Source organism: Haplochromis burtoni, unplaced genomic scaffold (genome assembly GCF_018398535.1).
Source record: "Haplochromis burtoni strain Fernald_Lab_line unplaced genomic scaffold, NCSU_Asbu1 Contig_156, whole genome shotgun sequence".
NCBI classification, from domain to species: Eukaryota; Metazoa; Chordata; class Actinopteri; order Cichliformes; family Cichlidae; genus Haplochromis; species Haplochromis burtoni.
Genome location: NW_024582517.1, coordinates 256,478 through 276,591, shown reverse-complemented (window position 1 = coordinate 276,591; position 20,114 = coordinate 256,478). Strand labels below are relative to the sequence as shown.

Below are 20,114 nucleotides of genomic sequence, written 5' to 3'. Positions count from 1 at the left end.
ATTTTTAACCTGACTGTGCTCTTAAACTGAAAGCCAACAGTTTTTATTGTTCGATACAAATCAGCGCTGCTTAAATAAGAATCTGGATGTGCGTAGAGCCGATACCAGAGGACCGGGCAGCATGACATGTTAAAATATAATACCTCCCAGGATCAAACCAAGGAGTCTTTTGCTTTTTAGGTATCTGTATAAACCACATACAAACATTCATATTTACACATCTTATGGCCACATTAGACCAAATCTACAAGCTGCAATTCTAGTGTTTAATTCAACCTACTTATAACCTTGTTCTCACAATATGATGTAGCGGTTTGGTGACTAATGGTGGATGGTAAATTTTTAAGTCCCTCCAATAACTTTTCTCTTTATTTATATTAATACTTGCAGCTCTCAATATAACTACTCCTTAGTGAAGTGCTGGTGGCTGTTTTTCACCTATGTGTGTGTTTTCAGCTAACAGCTTCACTACTGAAGTTTCAAAAGTCAAAAGCTTGCTGTGAGTCATGCGTCTACTGCCCAACGCCATAAAGGCGTGTTTACATTTTCCTAAATGCTTTCAATAAATAATGGATAATGACCTTGTTCACGCTTTTCTACCAGCGCTGGGGTGGAAATGTGCACGGGTAGATTTCAGAGAGGAGTTAATGGCATGCAAAAATGGCTATTCCAACAAAAGTTGGAATAATATGCCATCGTGTCAAAGTCAGCCTCATCCGTCCCAGTGTGTTCAGTGCCACATCGCAAAATGACATGCCACCCTTTACTCTCTACGGCAGTAGTGCAAATCAGACCGAGTCGATCACTAAAGTATACACATACAGTAACAAAACCACGAGAACACATACACAGAAGAGAGAGAGGAAAAGTGAGGGGGGGGGAGAGGGGGAAGGCAGGTGAGAGGATGAAAGAAGATAAAAACAGAGGGAGGTGATTGCAAGATGGCTTTTTGTTGTTTTGTTTCCGAGGTGGGCATGGATAAACATCAGCGTCTGAGGTTTCTTTGGTAGAACAGTCAGGTGGTTTATGTTCATTTTCTCCAAAGTGTTTCTCGCTCATCTTTCCTTTGAAACGTCGGGCATCGCATAACGCAGAAGCAAGTACACAAAACTACCGTTAAAGAAAAATAACAACAAAGAAGAAAAGAAAAAAAATTAATAATTAAAACACCTCCTTTTCCGTTCTCTCCATATTTACATATAACTACAGACACTTGCTCAGCTCCAAGCTTGACATGCAGGATGATGTATGACTGGAAGGAGCAAGCTCATGCTCCACCTAAGCTCCAGGCTAAACCCTCATCACTCATTACTGATTGTCTGGCATTAGCATACCAGAGGACAGATGGGAAAAATGACTGTGTTGTTATTGCTCGATTGATCCTCTATGAGTGCACAGTGAGAGAGCGGGCTTGAGGGTTTTAGATATTTTTAGCAGACCAGCAGACAAGCATTCCCTCTGGGATGCTGGTGACAGACCAAAGTGATGGGGGCATGGATGTTAGAGCCAGGATAAGGATCGGGAAAACTGGGGTCTATCCACCCCCTTCAGGAGACGACAGAAGGGGAGTGGTTGTGATTGACCATGCGACTGTCAGGGGAGGAGTTTGGGCTGCTGCCAGATGACGAGGGACTCCCTTTGTTTTTGATCTGCAGCCAGGTTTCGCCGAGCGCCTTGGCAAAGTGGTCATCCACTGAGCCCGTGATGGACACCGAGTTGGTGGCGGTGGGCTCGGGCTCCTTGTAGTTTTTCCCAAGGCTGCGACGGAAATGTTCCTCAATCACAGGGTCGCACACTGTGTTGGCTTATGCAAGAAGAAGAGAAAAAAAGGGTTTTAGTTACAATTTTAGTTAAAAAAACAACAACAAAAAAAACTAAAATACAAAGAAATGGTCAGCAGGCAATTTGTTTTAATGTGCATGCGAGTTTACTTTTTTATTGCAGGTTTTCTTTTTAAATCAACATTTTAAACTTCACTGTTAACCTCAATGAGATCATAGAGATTTCACTGGGATCATAAAAACCCACAGAAAACATGAAGGAAAAAGAAAACAAATGTTTTATTGGCCAAGGCCTCGAGTGACTCTGTGGGTACAGAGATAACAGATAAGATTGTAATTAAGTATGTTTAAACGCTATCATAACAACGGTTTCGTTATACAAACAGAAGAACCCTAGCATTACTACAATACATTTACATCTGAACGTGGAGAGTATGAGCTGTTTTCTCTCTGGGGTGCGCATTGCTGTTGCAAATGCATTTGCAAACGTGTACTCACTGTTGCTTCTCCTGTAGTTATTGGTGAAGTTGGAGCAGCCGTTGTGGGAGACTGTACAGTGAGACAGGTTGCAGTTGCGGTTGTTTGCTGGGGCGCATGTGATCACTGAGGGACGATTCTGAAACACAAAGAGTCTGTGTTAAATGTCGAATTCAGTCTTATGATTGCCGATCAGCAATTTGCTAAAGCGTGTTAAAAGAAGCAGAGTAAATGCAAAATGAACAGAACAGCAACTTTTCAGAAAAGATGGAGAAAATGAAAAGACGTTTCAAGTTTGAGGCAGCAGGAATGATCCAGTGACCACCAGGATTTTAAAACATGGTTTGCAAACAAGCCAAATAGGAAATGTGTACTTTCCACCAACCAAGGAGGCAGGTTAATGAAAGCATATTAGTCACATCATGTGGGGGACCTACCAGAGTTGAGGTTTCACTCGACAATTTAAGAAAAATGTGGTGCGCATTAGAGCCAAAGACAGGACGGGTATGTTACCTGCTGGCGTTCCACAGTGCTGACTGTGTGCAGCACTGTAGCCATAGCTGCTGTGTTGCTGCGCGCTGACTCCACCATGCTGTTTTTGGTAAGTGCCAGTGGCTGGTCCATGGTAGCTAAGCTGGCCAGGTGGAGGTGATGGGGGTGGCTGTACATGTGGTTGCTCGGCACTCCCAGAGCACCCGGCACCACCACACGTTCGATGGGGCTCCTGCTGCGGTCCTTGGAGCCAGGAGAGCTGCGATAATCTCCATTAGGTTTCCTGAGGAACAGCCAAGTAGCCAAAAAACAAACGCACGTTATTCATCCTGCACACTGGATAGTGTTATTTAATTCATGTGTATTCTGAGTCTGCTAGCACTAAATTGACTCTGAAGCCAGTATCATAATTAAAATGATAAGAGAAGACATTTGGAGCTTAAACATAACGATCCAAGGTTATCAAAAACACAATATTTGGTGTTTGGGATGAGATGAAAAGTAAACATGACGTGCAAAGAGTGTTGACAAACGATGTAAGGAATGGGCAAAGAAAAAAAAAGCCAAGAAGTAAAGAGACAGAAAGATCACAAGGAGTTCAGCTAAGACAGGGAGAATGTGACGTGGGGGAAAAAAAATAAAGATTATAAAAGGACAATTGTAAATGGTGCTCTGTGTCAGCAGGAACGGCAAAAGCTATTAATACTGGTCTAACAAATACACACTCTCATGGACACACAGCCTTAGCTCTCAGATTGCTGGTGGGGTTTGATAAGACCATATGGTGCCAACACAGGCTCACACACTGTCCTCAGATGGAGGAAGGAACACTCTCCTAACTTTATCCAACATGGATAGACTCCAAACTTATCTCGACACAGGAGGGACAAATGGGCACAAAGTTCAAAGCTCTTGAGAGGTTTCCCCAGCAAAGCAAATCAACTTCATCTCTTCGGCAAGCTGCACTTACTGCAGTCATAATTTAAAAAAAGAAAAGAAAACTACTAACGGAGCATAGATGCAGGCTGATGTCACTCAACATTCAATTAAAGTCACTAAACATCCTTTCTTTGAATTTTATTCCATGTCCACACTTACAACAATGAAGTGATTAATGGAGTTTTGTAAAAGGAGGTTAGCCATGCACCTTCCATATGAAAGGGAATTATTTAGCAGCACTGTTATCACCAAGCAGTGAGCTCATATTTTAATCACTGCAAAACAGATAAGGATAAGGGATTAAAGTAACAACAGGTTAACAAAACAGGCTTTCTTCCAGCTCTGACGATAATGATTGTGATATGTCTGATATGTAGACAAGTGTTTGCGACTAAAGACCATTGAGTTGTAGTTTAACAAGTTAGTAATTGTTTTGGTCCCTGCATCAGATTTGCTCTGTGTTTTTTGTTTGTGTGTGTGGGTGTGTGGGTGTGTGTCCGTGTGTGCGGTTCACTCCCCTCTTACAAACTGAGGCCCAGCTACAGGGAGCAAGATTTACTGTACTCGCCTCTGTCTCTCCTTTTCTCTCCAACTCCATAATCCATTCACAGATAGAGACATCGACTTGCTCATTCCTACACAGAATACGCTACACATAAACCATGCAGGCTTGATTAAATTTGCAAGAAATAATACTGAACTCAAGCGAACATCGATTATTATATATAACTTCCTCATTCTCCACCGAATACTATGCAGGGGCATTTCCTAACCCACACAAGTTAAAAGGCTGCAGGAGCCCTTTAAGTTGCAAAACAAGCTCAAGAAAGCAGTTGTAGATCCATGTGACTAAGCAACCTGACTGTTGGGTCAAGCATCTGGAGTCCATGGCACAGTCCTCCACAAATAAACAATCTACACAGAATACATAAAGGGGGAGAGGAAGAGCCGAGAAGAGGTGGGGAAGGGTGAGTTGCATGTGAATGGTCGGGACCTCGACTTTAAGAAAGAGTGAGGTCAGTAGTTTCCTTCGTTTGTGCCGAGAGCTTACATTCACGGAGACCCGCTCTCTTCTTTTTCCTCCCCTTTTTCTCACAATCAGCAGCAAACTTCCTGAGGGTTAAAGAAGGAAAGGACTTGGCAGCGCTTTCATAAACCCTGGCCGACAGCTCACCAACAAGCTTTTTTTGTTCTTTTACAGTGGCATCAATTCTCCATTTCATCTTCATTTTTTTTTAAACAGTACAAATAAAAACATACATTCTGGAGCTGATCCCTTTAAATCAGGTCATAATTAAAACTAAAGCCTATTCAACTGAATAAATTGTTTAAATTATTACTACATGAAACATCCACTTTTAATCAGACAATATAAAGAAAGGTCCCCCTGCATAATTTCTCTATTATTTTCAAATATAAACAATCTCTTGATTAGCTAAGAGCCAAGCAGATAACAAAGCTCTCTCATCCCTTCCCAGCAGCTGGGTCTTGAGTTGGGTTGTGGAAGTTGTTCCAAACTTTAATCACTGCCAAAGAGCAGGCATGCCCACATCCTCATTCAAGAGGGCCCATTGCAGGAGCCAGTGAATGGGATCAACAAATCTGACCAATGAATGGAATAGCTGTCGAATCCACCGCCGCCCCCGCCTTCCCCTCGCCTGATTGCCCACCAAACCCTGGACCACATTTCATGCCAGAGATCAGGCTTTCAAAACCCACCCTGTGCCTTTGTCTCTCTTACTCACCTCTTAATTATCATTAAGGTCACAGCTGGGGAAGGAGGGAGAGGACGGACAGGGTAGATGGCAAGGGCTACACATGAAACATGGCCACTGAGCGGTAAAAAGGGCTAGAGCTAAAGAGAGCAGGCTGCCAGGACAAGAGGAATAGATGGGAGCTAAAAGTGGGAGAGAGAGAGAGAGGGGGGGGGGGCAGCCTTTGATTACTAAATAACACAGAGACTTGGCCCCTACAGTGGGCACTGGGAGACAAACAGCATTTTTAAAAAAAGAAGGGGGTGAGGTTGGAAACAGAGAGTAAAGGAAGCCCAAATCCAATAACGTATAAATAAACATGAAGGAAAGCAGTTTACAAACAACAAGTGAGCTCTTACCACCAGCAGTGTGATGACAGGATTCCTCTTAATTGGCAGAAAATGTTTGCTAAAGTGACGTTTCCTAGATAAACTGGCCAAACTACAAAAACCAAACTAAAGCTTTTTAAACGTAGAGCTCAGTCAGAATATGTGAGAATATTCAGTCATATCTTTTTCTAACGTCTCTGATCCCTTTTTTTCCAGTTGATTCACTTTGTAAATAGGAATGATGTAAAGGACATCAAAATGATCTGTTTGAGAAATGAAATACAGAGAAAATATCTATCTGGCTGTATTTTACTGCAGGCTAGGTTATATGCAGCCTGGTATTAGTGGTAGTCACTGTGGTGGGCACCTACTGAAAGATCCCTTAATTTAAAACCCAGAGAGTCCAACCCTCAATACATAAATGATATATTCATATATCTTTAACAATGTTACACTACTCAGATCTATCATTAAGCATAGCCTTTTAAGTAACCACTCACATGACATCCGGCCCGCAAGTCAACCTCAAGTTAAAGATCATACTGCGATCATGTGTTTGAATGATCTGGGGGGTGGGGTGGGGGGCAGGCAAGTAATTAGTTCATGCTGGCTAGAAAAGCAAGTCTGTTTGAGCTAACATGCCCTAATAGCCATGACAGTAAACTACATAAAACAAATAGAAACATATGAACCAAGAACTTTAAAAATATGGGTTCTTTTTCAAAGTGTGCCAGGGTTAATCCTGTATGAGACTGCCAGTTTGGTGAATTTGCTATATTTGACTATGAGGCAGCGAGACAGAAGCTATAAAAGCTCGAGGCTTTTTCTCACAATTGTGTTCCAAGGTCTTTAGAGAAAACCTCCCTACAAATCTTTGGTTGGGCAGAGGTTCATATCCAACTCTTTAATAAATGCATTTTTAAAAAAAAGCAAGACGAGAGAGGGGCGGGAGAGATACACACAGGAAACATCTGGGAAGAATCAGGGTGTAGAGGGAAGACAACAAAAAGAAAAAAAAGAAGTGGAAGAGGATGAAGGGCTAACCACAGGTTATAACCAGAACCAAGCTCTACAAGTTCTACACAAAACCACAAAAAAGAGATATACATACACATACACACTCACAGACTGTGAGCCACAGAGCTTATTCAGACTATGTATATATAATATACAAACATCTCAACACCGTTTACTCTGCTGTTTGAAGTCTTTAGTAGCTGGTGTGAGCGGAAGTTAGCAAAAATATCTGCATCCTTTAGGATCAAAGCCCAGAGGAAATGCCCTTTAATCAAATATCTGCTGAAACAAATGATATATAACACTTCATTTCTAAACCAAAGACTAGCTTGTTCACTGCTCTCTACATGCTGGTGCTGGAGCCTTCAGATTGTCAATCATGCAGAAATACTGATAGAAACAGCACATTTTTGACAGTTAACTGACTGCAGAGACAGAGAACTGAAGAAAATCCTTTGTTATCAAAGCTGGGACAGATCGGATATGGGAACAACCACAACAAGAAGGCAAAGAAAACAACATGTGAACACACACAGACACATAGACACACACAACTAAAAACAAAAACCCACATCTCCCCTCCTTTCCTCACATACTCGCTACATAAATAGTTTCATGTAAAACAAGAGGGTAACAATGACTTCACCAGCCACACTCACTCACTCAGTCACTCACACACACACACACACACACACACACACACACACACACACACACACACACACACACACAGACAGAGCCTCTTTCCACTCTTATTTTCTCCCCATATAGCCTCTAGAGAAACTTCCATGAGAACAACTTACTGATGAAGTTCCCAGTAGAAAGCAGCTGTGGTTTCTGTAAGCTACAGTATTCTGTGCAGCGATGTGATTTACTTGGATTTTGCATTTAGTGCCTATAGATACAGCCGTACATTTGGAGTAAACTGTAATACTGTATACTGTTTCAGCATAATGTAGCATGAATGCAACTGCAGATCTTCAGGCTTTCATTTCAGATTTTCATCGGTGGTTAAAATTCTACAGAGTGAAGAGAAATGGAAATTCAGAACTATTATCAAGTGCATGAAAAGCAAATATCTGTTCCAACCAGTGACTAACCACACATAGTTTGCATTAGTCAAGGTCCTCATGTTTTATTGGCGCATTCACAGAACCAACAGATTTTCATGGTATTTCAAAAAAACAACAAAAAGCAAACTAGTACCTAATGAGTCTAATGTATTTTGACTGCTGAAAATAAACTTTCCTGTAGTTAAATTCGCCAAACTACAGTCAATGCAAAAACTATGTCAGTGGCTTTTAGTCTCAAGGAGCAATGAAACTGTTAAGGACTCTCATACTGGCGAGTCTACAACTACAGAGTGGCAGGCAGGCACACAGGCAGGAGCAAGCTTCCAGCCCGCAGGCTCCAGTGGACAGGATAAGGCTTCTTTGTTCAAGGCTCCTCCTACTACTCAGAGAAAATGAAAAAGTAGCCCCTGTTGCCTGACCTCACCCCACACAGAAACACACACACACAAGCACTCAGATGATCACAGGTAGGAGAGCACGCATGCATGTATAAACAACACACAGACAACGGCACATGTGCATGCCTGCACAAATCGATGGATACATGTAGACTAGGGCGACATATAAGCACTGGCAGTTATTTCTATTAAGACTTCAATATTCAGGATTTTGAATGCCAAAAACCCTTCTGTGTTGCAAGAGTCTGTTTTCATTGGGACTTACAGCAACAACAACAAAAAAAGGAAGATATTATTAAAACAATAAGCCTGCTGAGAAAAACATACTTACGGCCACATTCTTAAAACACACAGGCAGCCGACAAAAGCAAAATGCATTCACTTATCATGCATGTTCATAAAAACAAACATAAAAGCTTCAGCTGGTTCAGAGAGTTTACTTTTTCTCACCACTGCCTGTGCACCTCCCCCTAACTTTAGCTCGTAGTGATTGGCCAACAGAGGAAACTTGAGCGTCCCCCCTTCATAGCCCCGCCCTAATCGGAGGTGTCAGGTGTCTGTGTGTGTTGAGGCTCACAGAAAATATGACTGAACTTAAAGACAAAAGAAGGCCAAATACACGGAGCTTGACAAGTCAGCACAGAGGAAAGCAGAGGAAAGCTGCAATACGAGCAAAAAGAGAGCAAAACCCACACTTTTCAGAAAAAAGAATGAACACAAAAGCTTCTGCATGGGCAGGGACACTCAACAGTGAGCTGAGCAATCAGTGCACACACACACAAAAAAAGAGAAAGCAGACAGACAGAAGCAGCCAGGAAAATCCAACAGATAGAGAAGACGTGGGAACTGCTTCTGTGTGTGGTTTGGGTGGAGTTTCATTTTTCTATTGAAAAAAAACCCCCATTAAGGGCAAAAAATAAAGTGCTGTATGAATGTGAAGGTGAATTGGTGAATAAGGGATGCGGTGTAAAAGTACTTTACTTATTAAGAGTAGAAAAAGCACTGTATTACAGTATTAATCTCCTTACATGGCACAGCTGAAAGGAAAACAATGTATGTTAAAAATCTGGCTGCCCCATGTCGTTTTTCATGTGGGGAGGGTGTTTAAGGAGCATTTTTAGCTCAATTTTCTCTGTAGCAACATCCCATCATTTTCCACTTCACTCCAAGTTCTTTGGAAAGGGAGGGGAGCTACACCTAGGAGGAAAGTGTTTCTGGCTGATGCTGGATACAAGTTTCAACAAGTCGTACAGCAGTTACCAGGGGAAGAATGCCCTCAGAGAAACCTCAAATTAGATGACTAAAAAAAGACACATTTGGGATGACCCGAGGGGAACTTGGTTTCCAGGATAAAAAAAAAATATATCTTTGTGAACTAGAAAGGCCCTGGATCCATCTTCAAGCTGCAGCAAGTCAAGTAGCAATTGACTTTTGTTAGGTAGAGATTAACCTGCAGCAGCAGGAGTCAAATGACTTCAAGGTCATAATTAAAATGGAGATTAAATACGGGGATTATGGCTTGCGCCTTGGAAATAATCATGGTAAAACGACCAGTCTAAAAAGCCCTAAACATCACAGACATTTGCATCAGTTTTATTTTTACAGAACCTTATTCTAGTCAAACAACATGGTTGCACGTAGGAGCTGTGGCGAGGATCTGTGACACCAACTGAAAGCTGATATAACAATAAGTTCTACTGTGCTGCACAACACCGACTTACGAAACTTGTGATACACAAGTAGGAGCACTTGCGTATCGATGCATGCAAAAGTTAACCACACAGTGCATATATAATGTCCCACGTGGAGTGAAAAACAACAGAGACAACAGAATAATACCACAAGCAGTGGTTGGATTTACTGCAGACTATAACCCTAATGCCCACACAACTGCCACAGAATAACAGGAAAAATGATGATTCTGCACAAATGTCAAATCTCACAAGCTAATCCTTTGTTATGTGTCACAAGATTAAAGAACAAAGATCCTTACCCACGGCCTCAGTAGAACAGCTTAATTCAAAAGTCAGATGCAACCTAGTCTAACCCTGCCAATGTCACACAGGCAAATGGATATATGCAACTTGAGCAGTTACTGTTGTTTTGTTCATGCTTCACAAGTCAAACAATAAATACATAAAAATAATCATGACAATAAAACGACATTATCTGTATGCTGCTATAAGTTCTGCAAACAATTATTGCTTCACAAATATCAGTAAATACACAAACACCAGTGTGTAATTTTTTCCATTTACCTGCACTGTGGAGTGTTGGAAAACAGTGCCAGTAATTTGAGATACTTCTGCAGAAAGTTTTTTGAGATTTTAACTTGTTTAACTCGATTTTAACTATTTGGCCAGAGTTGCTCGATTATATCATAACTATTTAATGTAATCCTAAAATCAACATTATTTACTCACTGACTTTTCAGACATACAAACTCATTTGTTGAAGGTTATATTCGCTCTTCCTTGTTGGACTCCCTGAAGCAAAATGTTTCCAAACAGCTGAACTGGTTTTACCTCTCTTGTTGCCCTAGGGCTCTTTTCTTCATCTTGGCTCGAGGTGAATTAAACCTGCCACAGCATGGCGAGAAATGACTTTGAGCTTTTTAGGGAGGGGTAAAAGGGCCACAGTTGTAAAGGAAAGCGATGCTCTGGAGTCATAACAAAAGAAAAAGCAAGTGCATCAGTGCGAAGCTAAACGTGGCACAAATTTTTTATTTTTCCGGTAACTTGTATTCACAACTACCGGGTGCTAAAACTAGCTGATGATGAAAATCAGGTGGTGGGCAACCATAGAATCTATCTACACGTGAACATTTTGTAGGGTTGCCTTTAAAATCTGTTGGTTTCCAAGTCATCTATTCTCAGACACTTGTGGGATATTCCTGTTTGGGCCAGTGGCATCATGTACTACATGTAAGTGTGTGACTATATAAGTTTAGCTATATAATAACAATGCTTGTAACCATTCTCTCTTCTTCCAGTTTCCAGTATATCCAGTCATTCATCTACTGCAGGGGTGTCAAACTCAAAAACACAGTGGGCGAAAATTCAAAACTGGAACAAAGTCGCGGGCTAACGTTAATATTTATTGAAATATATTTATTCCTCCAGATATAAGAATGAATCTTTTCTTATGGACTCAAACACGTTTTGCTGAAAAACTGAATATGGCCAGAGTTTGACACCTATGATCTACTGCATCCCATTGTGTCAGTTGAAAACTTCAAGAAGGATAAAAACAATCCACATATTACTTGTATTGTATTTTTGCATGAGGCAGAAATGGGCTTGAATATCTCACTCTTTGGATATTTCCTAATTTTATAGAATATGTAGTTTTCTGCTGTTAAATTTTAATTCATATGAGAAGCAAAAATATAATTTTGCTGCCCCTCTTCCTTTTCTCAAACTGATCATTTTATATACAAGTATAGCCAAAAGTCATAGCACAGCCCTTGTCTAGTCATTTGGCAGACAGCGCTGTGGTTATAAAAATATGTTCGACTTCTGCTCCGCTCCGCTCCGCTCCCCACCCCCAACCCCTACCCCCAGCATCTGGACATACTGACATACTGCACGCAAAACTGTACAGCTCTACCCAGCACCCCTTGACTCCATCTGCAATAAATAGCAATGGCTGGAGTCCTATAACTGACTCAGTCATGTCTGACTCTGACTCGACTGCCCCTGGCCCCAGCAGTCCTTCACCACCACCAACCAGGACTCTGGAATCTCTGGTATTGGGAATGCGGGAACGACTTGAGTAATCGTTCTGTTGTGCAGTCCCTGTTTCCAAGCTTCCAGAGATCTGCAGCTATAAGGAGTTTGTAACACTGTTGAGCGAGCTAAACCTGGCATAGCACCCTGGAGTCCAAACTAGGACTTCTAAGATAGCGCCACTGTGCACCGTTTCACACATGGATGGCAGAAACACGTGCATTGACAGGAAAAACTGACTTCTTTTAAAGGATCAAGGCACCAAGGGCTCTAAATATGCATTCTGGACATGTATGAAAAACAGTTCAGTGTACATGGCTATTCACTGGCTACAGTGTTTGTTTGTATATGAAAGAGACAGATGGACAGGAAAGAGAAATGTGCACTGATAGCAAACTACAAGTTCATTTTCATTTCCAGATACTCATAAAAAAGTGAGCATCTGGAAATTATAACTCCAGATGTTTATAAAGCTTTTTATTAGAATGTGTGTGTTGTTCAGTTGCATGTGTATATGTACTCACAGCTGCGCGGCAAACAGTCGACTCATCTTTGCCACGTGCTCATTTTCATCCATGTCGCTGTCCCCCTGATCACCACTCAGCTTCCTCTTAGTGGGGCTGATGGGAGGAGGACCCGTCCTGTGGCTGGAGGAGGAAGATGAGGAGGACGATGATGAAGACGAGGAGGAAGACGACAGGGACAGGAGTCTGGGGTCTCCTCTCAAAGCTGCCTCACCTGAGGAGGAAAGACATCAAGGGAGGAAAGAAAGACAAGACAGAGGGTTATTAGTGCTGCTGACACCGTGTTCCAAAACACGATCATTTAGAAGTCTGAATGAGTTTGAGATTGCTCCACTGCTACACAAACTCTGAAAGAAGAAAACATCAGGTGAAACGCAATACAACATTAGGAGAATGTGTCTTAGAAAGTTCGCAAAAGAACTGCTGCCTGCACTTTTGTCATTTTCAAAAATGAGACTAGAGTGACAGTTGTGCGGCTGTGGTCACCTCACGTGGTTAGCTTTACTAAGATTACTGTAAAATAAATGTCAATTATAGTAATTAGCCTAAATTATAGCATTTAAAAGCAGAAGGTGACTGCTGTATTGCCACTTTAAAACAAGGTGTCTACCGCATGACAACGTTACAGGCTGTGTCTGGGGTTTTGTTGACTTATACAGTTTGCTGAGAGAGGCACAAACCTCTGGCATAAAAGAAGGAGTATCTGGTGAGGAATGTTTTGAAAGAAATAGTTGCGGATGGATTCTGCATATGTTTGTGTGTGGGGGGGAAGTATTTCTCCCTCTGCAGCCTTATCCCTCGTACAGAAGGTCTACAGAGTTGTCAGTGAGTGGGAGTTTAGAGCAAGAGAATCAGGAAAACTACCACTGGCTCTGTCTCAGCATGGGGACTTTCCACTGCTTCTGCCTCATGTATCTGTCTGACTTTACCCAAACAACACTGAAAGGCCTACACTAAAACTCCTAGTCCAACTCACATAAAAACGAATTAGTTACAAACACTTGCTAACTGTTAGTTCATCCTTCATTTCAAATTATTTTGTATAACAAACCAATCAGTATTGATTAGATTTTGGAGAAATATTCTTCCTGCATTTGTAGAACCAAAAGAAAAACCCAAAACACACACACACACACACACACACATTAGTACTAAGTAGCAGGACATTAGACATTAAACTGAATTCTTATAAATATTTATTCTTCTTTTCTTCAGATGAATAAGGTCATAAAATCTGGTTGAAAGCCAGTTTAAACTAAAACTGAGTCATTCAGAATGCGGCAGCAAAAACAGCCTAAAGACTATGAAAAGACTTTGTTCCTCCACCATTCCTCCATGTATGTTAAGCTTCATGGCCTATGAAACACAGCTGCAGCTCCTCCCCTCACCCTCTCTCTCTGGCATGTTCCTTCTCGTGCTACTGTGTACCATGGTAACAAGGGTGACATCATCTTTTTTGGCAGGGAGAGGGATGGCAATAAAGGAAGAGAGACTGACACCACACTGTCCAATCAGCATCCAGGACTCGCTTATCACCGAGTAAAGTGCTCAACAAAAGAGTGAATCTGCGAGTGGTAAGACATTCGACCGTATGAGGTCAAACACTGTTGACCTGCGCGACAATACAACTGCTATTGCACACTAATATATACTAGGTTGTCATTCAAGTGTAACCATCTGACACGACTGCAGCCTTTGAGAATTTTATTATGTCCGCTTTTTCTTATGAGTTATAGAAGATGATTTCACAGCCTAATGCAGTTTCAATACACACTAATTCTGCATTAGTCATTCGTGTTTTTTTAAACTAGGGATATACAACAAACTGGAAACTGGTTGCATAGTTTTCCTTCTGAAACTAACCTGTATTGGTGATAATTTGAAGGACAATGCAATGAAATCATTTTCTGCAATTTATTCTCAAATCAAAAGGCAAAAAGAAACAACAAGAGCAGAAGTACTTACACATTAAGTTTTTATATATTTTTACACACTTCCTATATGTATCTACATATAGGAAGTGATTATTTATAGTACATTAGTTTAAATATTTGTTCACTAAATACATTTCATTTACATTAAACCAGCAGACAATTAGTGGGAATAGAGCCGTAACCCAGAAGCCAAACTCCACTCTGTCTTTTCCCCTCTCTGCTCTCTGAGTTCATTAGGTCCACATGATCAAAGCCTATTTCTCCTGATAGAACTTCAAACAGCTTGGATCAGGATGAGATTGGATTACAAACTGAGGCGAGCTTCCCTCTCCATCGCTCTCATTTCCGTCTCTCTCCCCCTTCGTCGCTCTGTCTTTCCCCCCTATCTGATACTTAAAAAAAAGATGGTTCCTAGCATGTCTTCTCTCTGCAAAACAGCTATGTAGTTATTTTTGGCTGAATTTCTCAGTAAATTGAACTTGGCCCTCTGGCTGCCTTTATTATCCGAGTCCATGGAGGTTTTACACTTTAAATACTAAAAAGGAAATACAAAAAAAAGCTCTTCCACAAAAGTCCTGGACTGTATGAGACTGACGTGAACTTTTAAACCCGATGTTAGATTTGTTTGACCTCTGATATGAAAATGGAGACAGAAGAGAGGGGGAAAAAACACAGCGCAAGTAGGTGGTTTAGCATAATCAGGTGTCGCATGTCACATTGATGACACATCGGAATAAATCCCTACATGGCTCACATTAAAAAAAAGATTCAGTGTACTATTTGGCAACATGGTTTTAATTCTTAGCTAAACTACTGAGCATCAGAAATGCTGATTGCTTCAAGGTCAGCTATGATGTGTTAGGGAGATTTTAGACAACTATATCAATACAAAGACTGCTGCTTATTAAAACTCTAAATTCTATTCTCCATATTTTGGTTAAAATAAAGAGATGAGATGATGTTTTGTGCTGTGCTTCAGTGGTCAAGAGTCTAAGTTGCAAGTAACAGCAATACAAAACTAGTTATCTCTAGTTCATCAGATTAACTAACTTAGAGAAACAACCTGGACCTAGTGACCCTCTTATTGGCTCTTTAACCCACCAAAGTTGTAACTGCCTTCACAGTAACTCTACAACATAATTCCTTCACTTTGCCTGTGTTGCTTCACCATGGCGTCACTTCTTTGCTGCCTGCTGTGTACGTTAGACAAAAATGATGTTGTATGATGTCAATCATGAATTATTTTTTTTATTGGTAAAAATAATTGCTTTGGCTTAACTTTGTTTTTAATTCATAGATCTGCCACCAACTGCATTTTACAGTTTACAAAAATTCATATTTTGCTCTAAATCCAAATGAGCCATTTGAACCACTGAGCCCTGAAATCTCTTTACAATTAATTAGGTGACAGCCCCAGGAAGCTGCCAAAGCTGTGACCACTGCTTGTCGAAGGACTACTTATAAACATTTAAGGAACTGTTTAAAACTCATATCAACTGAGCTTCAAGTTTCTGAAAACTAAAGGGGTGTTCAGTGAAGTAGGAACATCATAGAAAGTCGATGACATTCAGCAACTTCAAGCAACGATGCAATGGGTCCCAAGTTTTGTCAACTTTAAGGCAACTGATTGAAGCAACTAGCAATTAGAGTGAATGGTATTGCTGATTGGCAAAGGGGGCAAATATATTAACAAGTTATCCAGGCAACATTAGCCTAGAATGTCCACAAGCAACCAACCACAGGCAGCAAAGCGACAGCCAATGAGCAAGTATGGTGATAGATCAAGTTTTGGGGGTTTTCTTTTGGCAAGTCCTATCCCCACTTCAGCCAGTATGTCACATGTATGTATTTAGTATGCATTTAGTTTGAACATGCAGCACATCGAACATGGCTGGAGAGCATAGAAGGAAAGTGTTGAACAATGTCAGTCGCAATCAATACGTTGTTTAACCAATCTAATTTCAATGCTGTGGGCCCACTGTCAATCAGCTCTGGCCAATCACAGATAAATCATTACTGTTTTTCTCCTGTATATGCTCTTATGGCTTCTTTTATAAACAAACATAAAGCAGAAAGATATCTGAGGAAGTTTAGAAATGCCATCACTCTGTAGTTTTTGTCAATATGGCAGCCCCAAAACTACAGTGTTGGTGGGCTTCAGATTTGAATGACTACTATATGGAATTTGTTATGAAGCACACAGTTGCATACAATTTAGGACATGGCATAAACTTCCAAATTTCACATGTTCATCTGTCCAACCAGGAGTGAACACACATTTTTCTTTAACTCACAACTGAGATGAATTAAGTCATAAAGCCAGAAAGGAAGACGATTAATGTCACTGTAGGTTCACGTCACCGTCATAGCACATTAACCACCCCTGGTGAATGAACTTGAGGTCAGAATCTGTTTTTCCATGAACCAAGTCAAGACCCTAAATGATGTCAACTTTTTTCTAATTCACTACAGCTGATTTGATTTGTTTGTGCGAGAATTCACTAAACTTTGTCACTTACACAGTCTGTAAAAACAATATATCTACCTGCACAACAAACAAAATGTTCAACCTGAGATTACCTAGAAAGTCACACTAGTGCAGACTATCCAAGCTGTTCATCCATTATTACTTTTTTTTAGCAGCTATTCAGTTGCATTATAGGCAGGGTATTCAAATGTCCCATCTGCATTAAATGTTGTTAAATGTCAATGATAATACAGGAGCAGTAATAGCTTCACAACAGGACAGTATACAAGTAGGTGTGGTGTAGTTTGGCTCATGCATATAGTAACAAGTCAGAACACCCACAATATCACAAAGCACTTCTATCCCTTCCTTGGCTCAACAAGTTTGAACATGAGGGGCTTTCCTTTTCCCCTCTTAACTGATAAGCGTGTCCTTTTAGCTTTGTTTTCTTATCATGAAGCTCAGATTTTAGCTCAGTCAGCTAAAAACCATACACTCTCTCTCTCTGTGTCACACACACACACACACACACACACACACACACACACACACACACACACACACACACACACACACACACACACAAACAAACAAACACAAAGAAAACCAAACTGATTGTCTTAATAGTGCAGAGATATGCTTCCAGACACAAATTGTATCCAAACCAGCAGATATATAAGCACAAAAATACCACTACAAAGATTTTATCTCCATCTTTACTTATGTCATTTTATTTAGAGTTAGATGACAGCTGTGAAGAGTGAAGCTTCGTGGTGACACAAACGCTCATATTCTGACTAGCAAAAATCCCGGGCCAGTGGCAGGCTTATCTAATACACCTGCACTGTGCAGAAATGGCACCAACATTTCTCAATAATGGCATGTGAGCTCAAGCTTCTGAGAACAGTTTGAAGAGTCATGTGCCTAAATGCAAGCAACAGCCAAACAGGAATTACAGCAACCCAAGGCTTTTTTCCCCTTTCCCCAGAAGCATTAGAAACAGATAAAAACACAACAGAAGCCTTAATCACATGCCAAACCGCAAAAAAAAACAAAAAAAATTTTTCTTCTGCTGCTGGTAGCATAGGTTCACCAACAAAGAAAAAACAGAAACTAACGTCTGTTTTAATCATATGCCATTGTGCAAATGTGCAAAATGGGTGTCAGTCACAGCATATTTAAAAGGAGCTCCATTACAAGTTAATTATATGTTAAATGATGAGGCAAGCTGAAAGGCACAATAGCAGGGGAAAGAAGCAATGTGACTAAAAACAGGAGAAGAAAAGCCTGCCAACCAGTTTATTAAGAAAATGCGTTGTCTTTGTGTTGCTGCTGCTTTTGTAATAGTAAAAAATAAGATAAGGACTAATTATCAGTCACCACGTTATCTACCAGTCTCAAAGATTTACTTTCTATCTATAAAACATATTACTTTATGTTCATGTCATAAACTGAACATTTTGACCTGACTTCAGCTTGACAGTTGAGGACCTGCTGGTGAAATTAAACAAGGACATGCTTTTTTTCACTCTTGGATTAGACCCTAGTTGCTGCAGTAGAGGCCAGCGACAGGGCAGAGGGAAAACTTGGACATAGCCCCCGGACAGACAGGATAATCTTACAAAGCCTGACAGGAGACAAGAGCGTTTTCAAAGTCAGGCAGTTTGCAGAGATTTGGAATCTTCTACTCTCTGATTTCATGACAAAGACATAATATTGAATGAAAAAGTTACCTTAATGCCATGAAATGACTTGCAGCCCACAGAAAGAAATCTCTGCACTTGTAAAATTAAACAAAGATTAGCAGCTGCAGCTTACAGCGTGCTGTAGGGGGTCAACCCCACAAAACAAGATGTGAAAATCTTGGACACATCCGTTCATCTGAATGCAAACGGCATGAATAATAGGACACCACCAGAGAGCTCGCTAACTAGTAATACTGAGAGTCAGTCTTATGAGAGACCATTAAATGGACACACGACTTACAGACAATTAATTCAGCCTTTTCTTTCTAGATTTTTATTCAATAATAAAAACAATGATATGACAAGTGAATAAATGCACTTCCAGCCATTCAGAAAAGGACAAAATAGAAAGAGAGCTTACACCAACTCTACGTCAAATGCGTTACAATCGGGTTAAAAACAAATGCTGAAAAACACTACTCAAGTCTGTATTCATAAATCGTATACAACCTAAATCAATGCTCATGTGTACAGAGTGGCACGTTTTATCTACCGTGCTTGCGGGAAGAAACGACTAACTAGCGAAGCAGCGTAAACTGAGGAGAAAACTTCGACCAGCTACGTCGTTAACGTTAGCTCGCAGCGTAACGCCACTCCGAAGTTTAAAAACAGCCGTACGCCCACAAACAGCCCAAACCCGCTAGTTTACCTTCGTAGCAGAGAATGCCAATGTTGTTGTTCATCTTGTCCAGGTACTGGTAGTTCAACAGGTCCATTTTCATTAGTAGCATTTATCGGGCTTTAATTAAAAACAAAGGGGGGAAAAAGAAGACCAGCTTGTTTTCTCCCTTCTCCTCTGAAGCGACGGTAAAAAAGCTAAAGGCCCAGCCTCCAACTTTACTTCTGTGGAAACTCAACAAAATTTAACCCGTGTGGAAAGTGATCTCAGTAAGTTTACTTTTTGAAATACGGGTAAGTATGCAGCGGTGACAAAGCGCAAAGAAATAAAATAATACAAAAATATGAGTAGCGTCAGTTCTCCTCACAGCCAGCTGTAAGTCGACTGCACTGACACGCAGGCTATGCTTGGTATGACTCCTATGCTTCACCAGCGGTTTCCACTGTTGCTGAGAGGGACGCACTGGGCATGCTCGCTAAATCCGTGGAGCGCCTCAAATATCAGGGATATTTTACGCACAAGATCAGCCTCTCCAAACACATCCAGAGAGAAAGCGAGCGACGGGAGGGAGAGAGAGAGAAAGACACACACACACACACACACACACACACACACACACACACACACACACACACACACACACATTTTCTTCCAATCTAAAAATAGTTTCTTTTTTTAAGTAAAAATCAGTCAACATGTTCAACAAGTCGAATAGTTATAGAGAAAACTCATCGTGACCTTTGACCTCCATTCCATACTAGAACCACCATAATATCATCTATGATTTGTTAAATTTTAACAGTTATCAGTAAAATAAGACCTTTATGTTAAAATATA

General features: G+C 40.8%; 1 protein-coding gene across 2 annotated transcripts in view; it reads right to left on the bottom strand.

Annotated features, from left to right (window-relative positions):
* Positions 1–150: 150 nt before the first annotated feature.
* vgll4b (vestigial-like family member 4b) overlaps positions 151–20,114 on the bottom strand; it is a 38,243-nt gene continuing 18,279 nt past the window's right edge. The window contains exons 1-5 of one of the 2 annotated variants that reach the window (XM_005932297.3): positions 19,308–19,805; positions 12,513–12,726; positions 2,772–3,033; positions 2,280–2,397; positions 151–1,804 (exon numbers count right to left, since the gene is read on the bottom strand). In XM_005932297.3, the coding sequence (XP_005932359.1) occupies positions 1,548–1,804; positions 2,280–2,397; positions 2,772–3,033; positions 12,513–12,726; positions 19,308–19,389 (933 nt within the window). In that variant the 5' untranslated portion in view covers positions 19,390–19,805 and the 3' untranslated portion in view covers positions 151–1,547. Of the gene's footprint in view, positions 1,805–2,279; positions 2,398–2,771; positions 3,034–12,512; positions 12,727–19,307; positions 19,806–20,114 lie in introns of those variants that run through there. The other variant, XM_042224950.1, reaches the window with a different exon arrangement.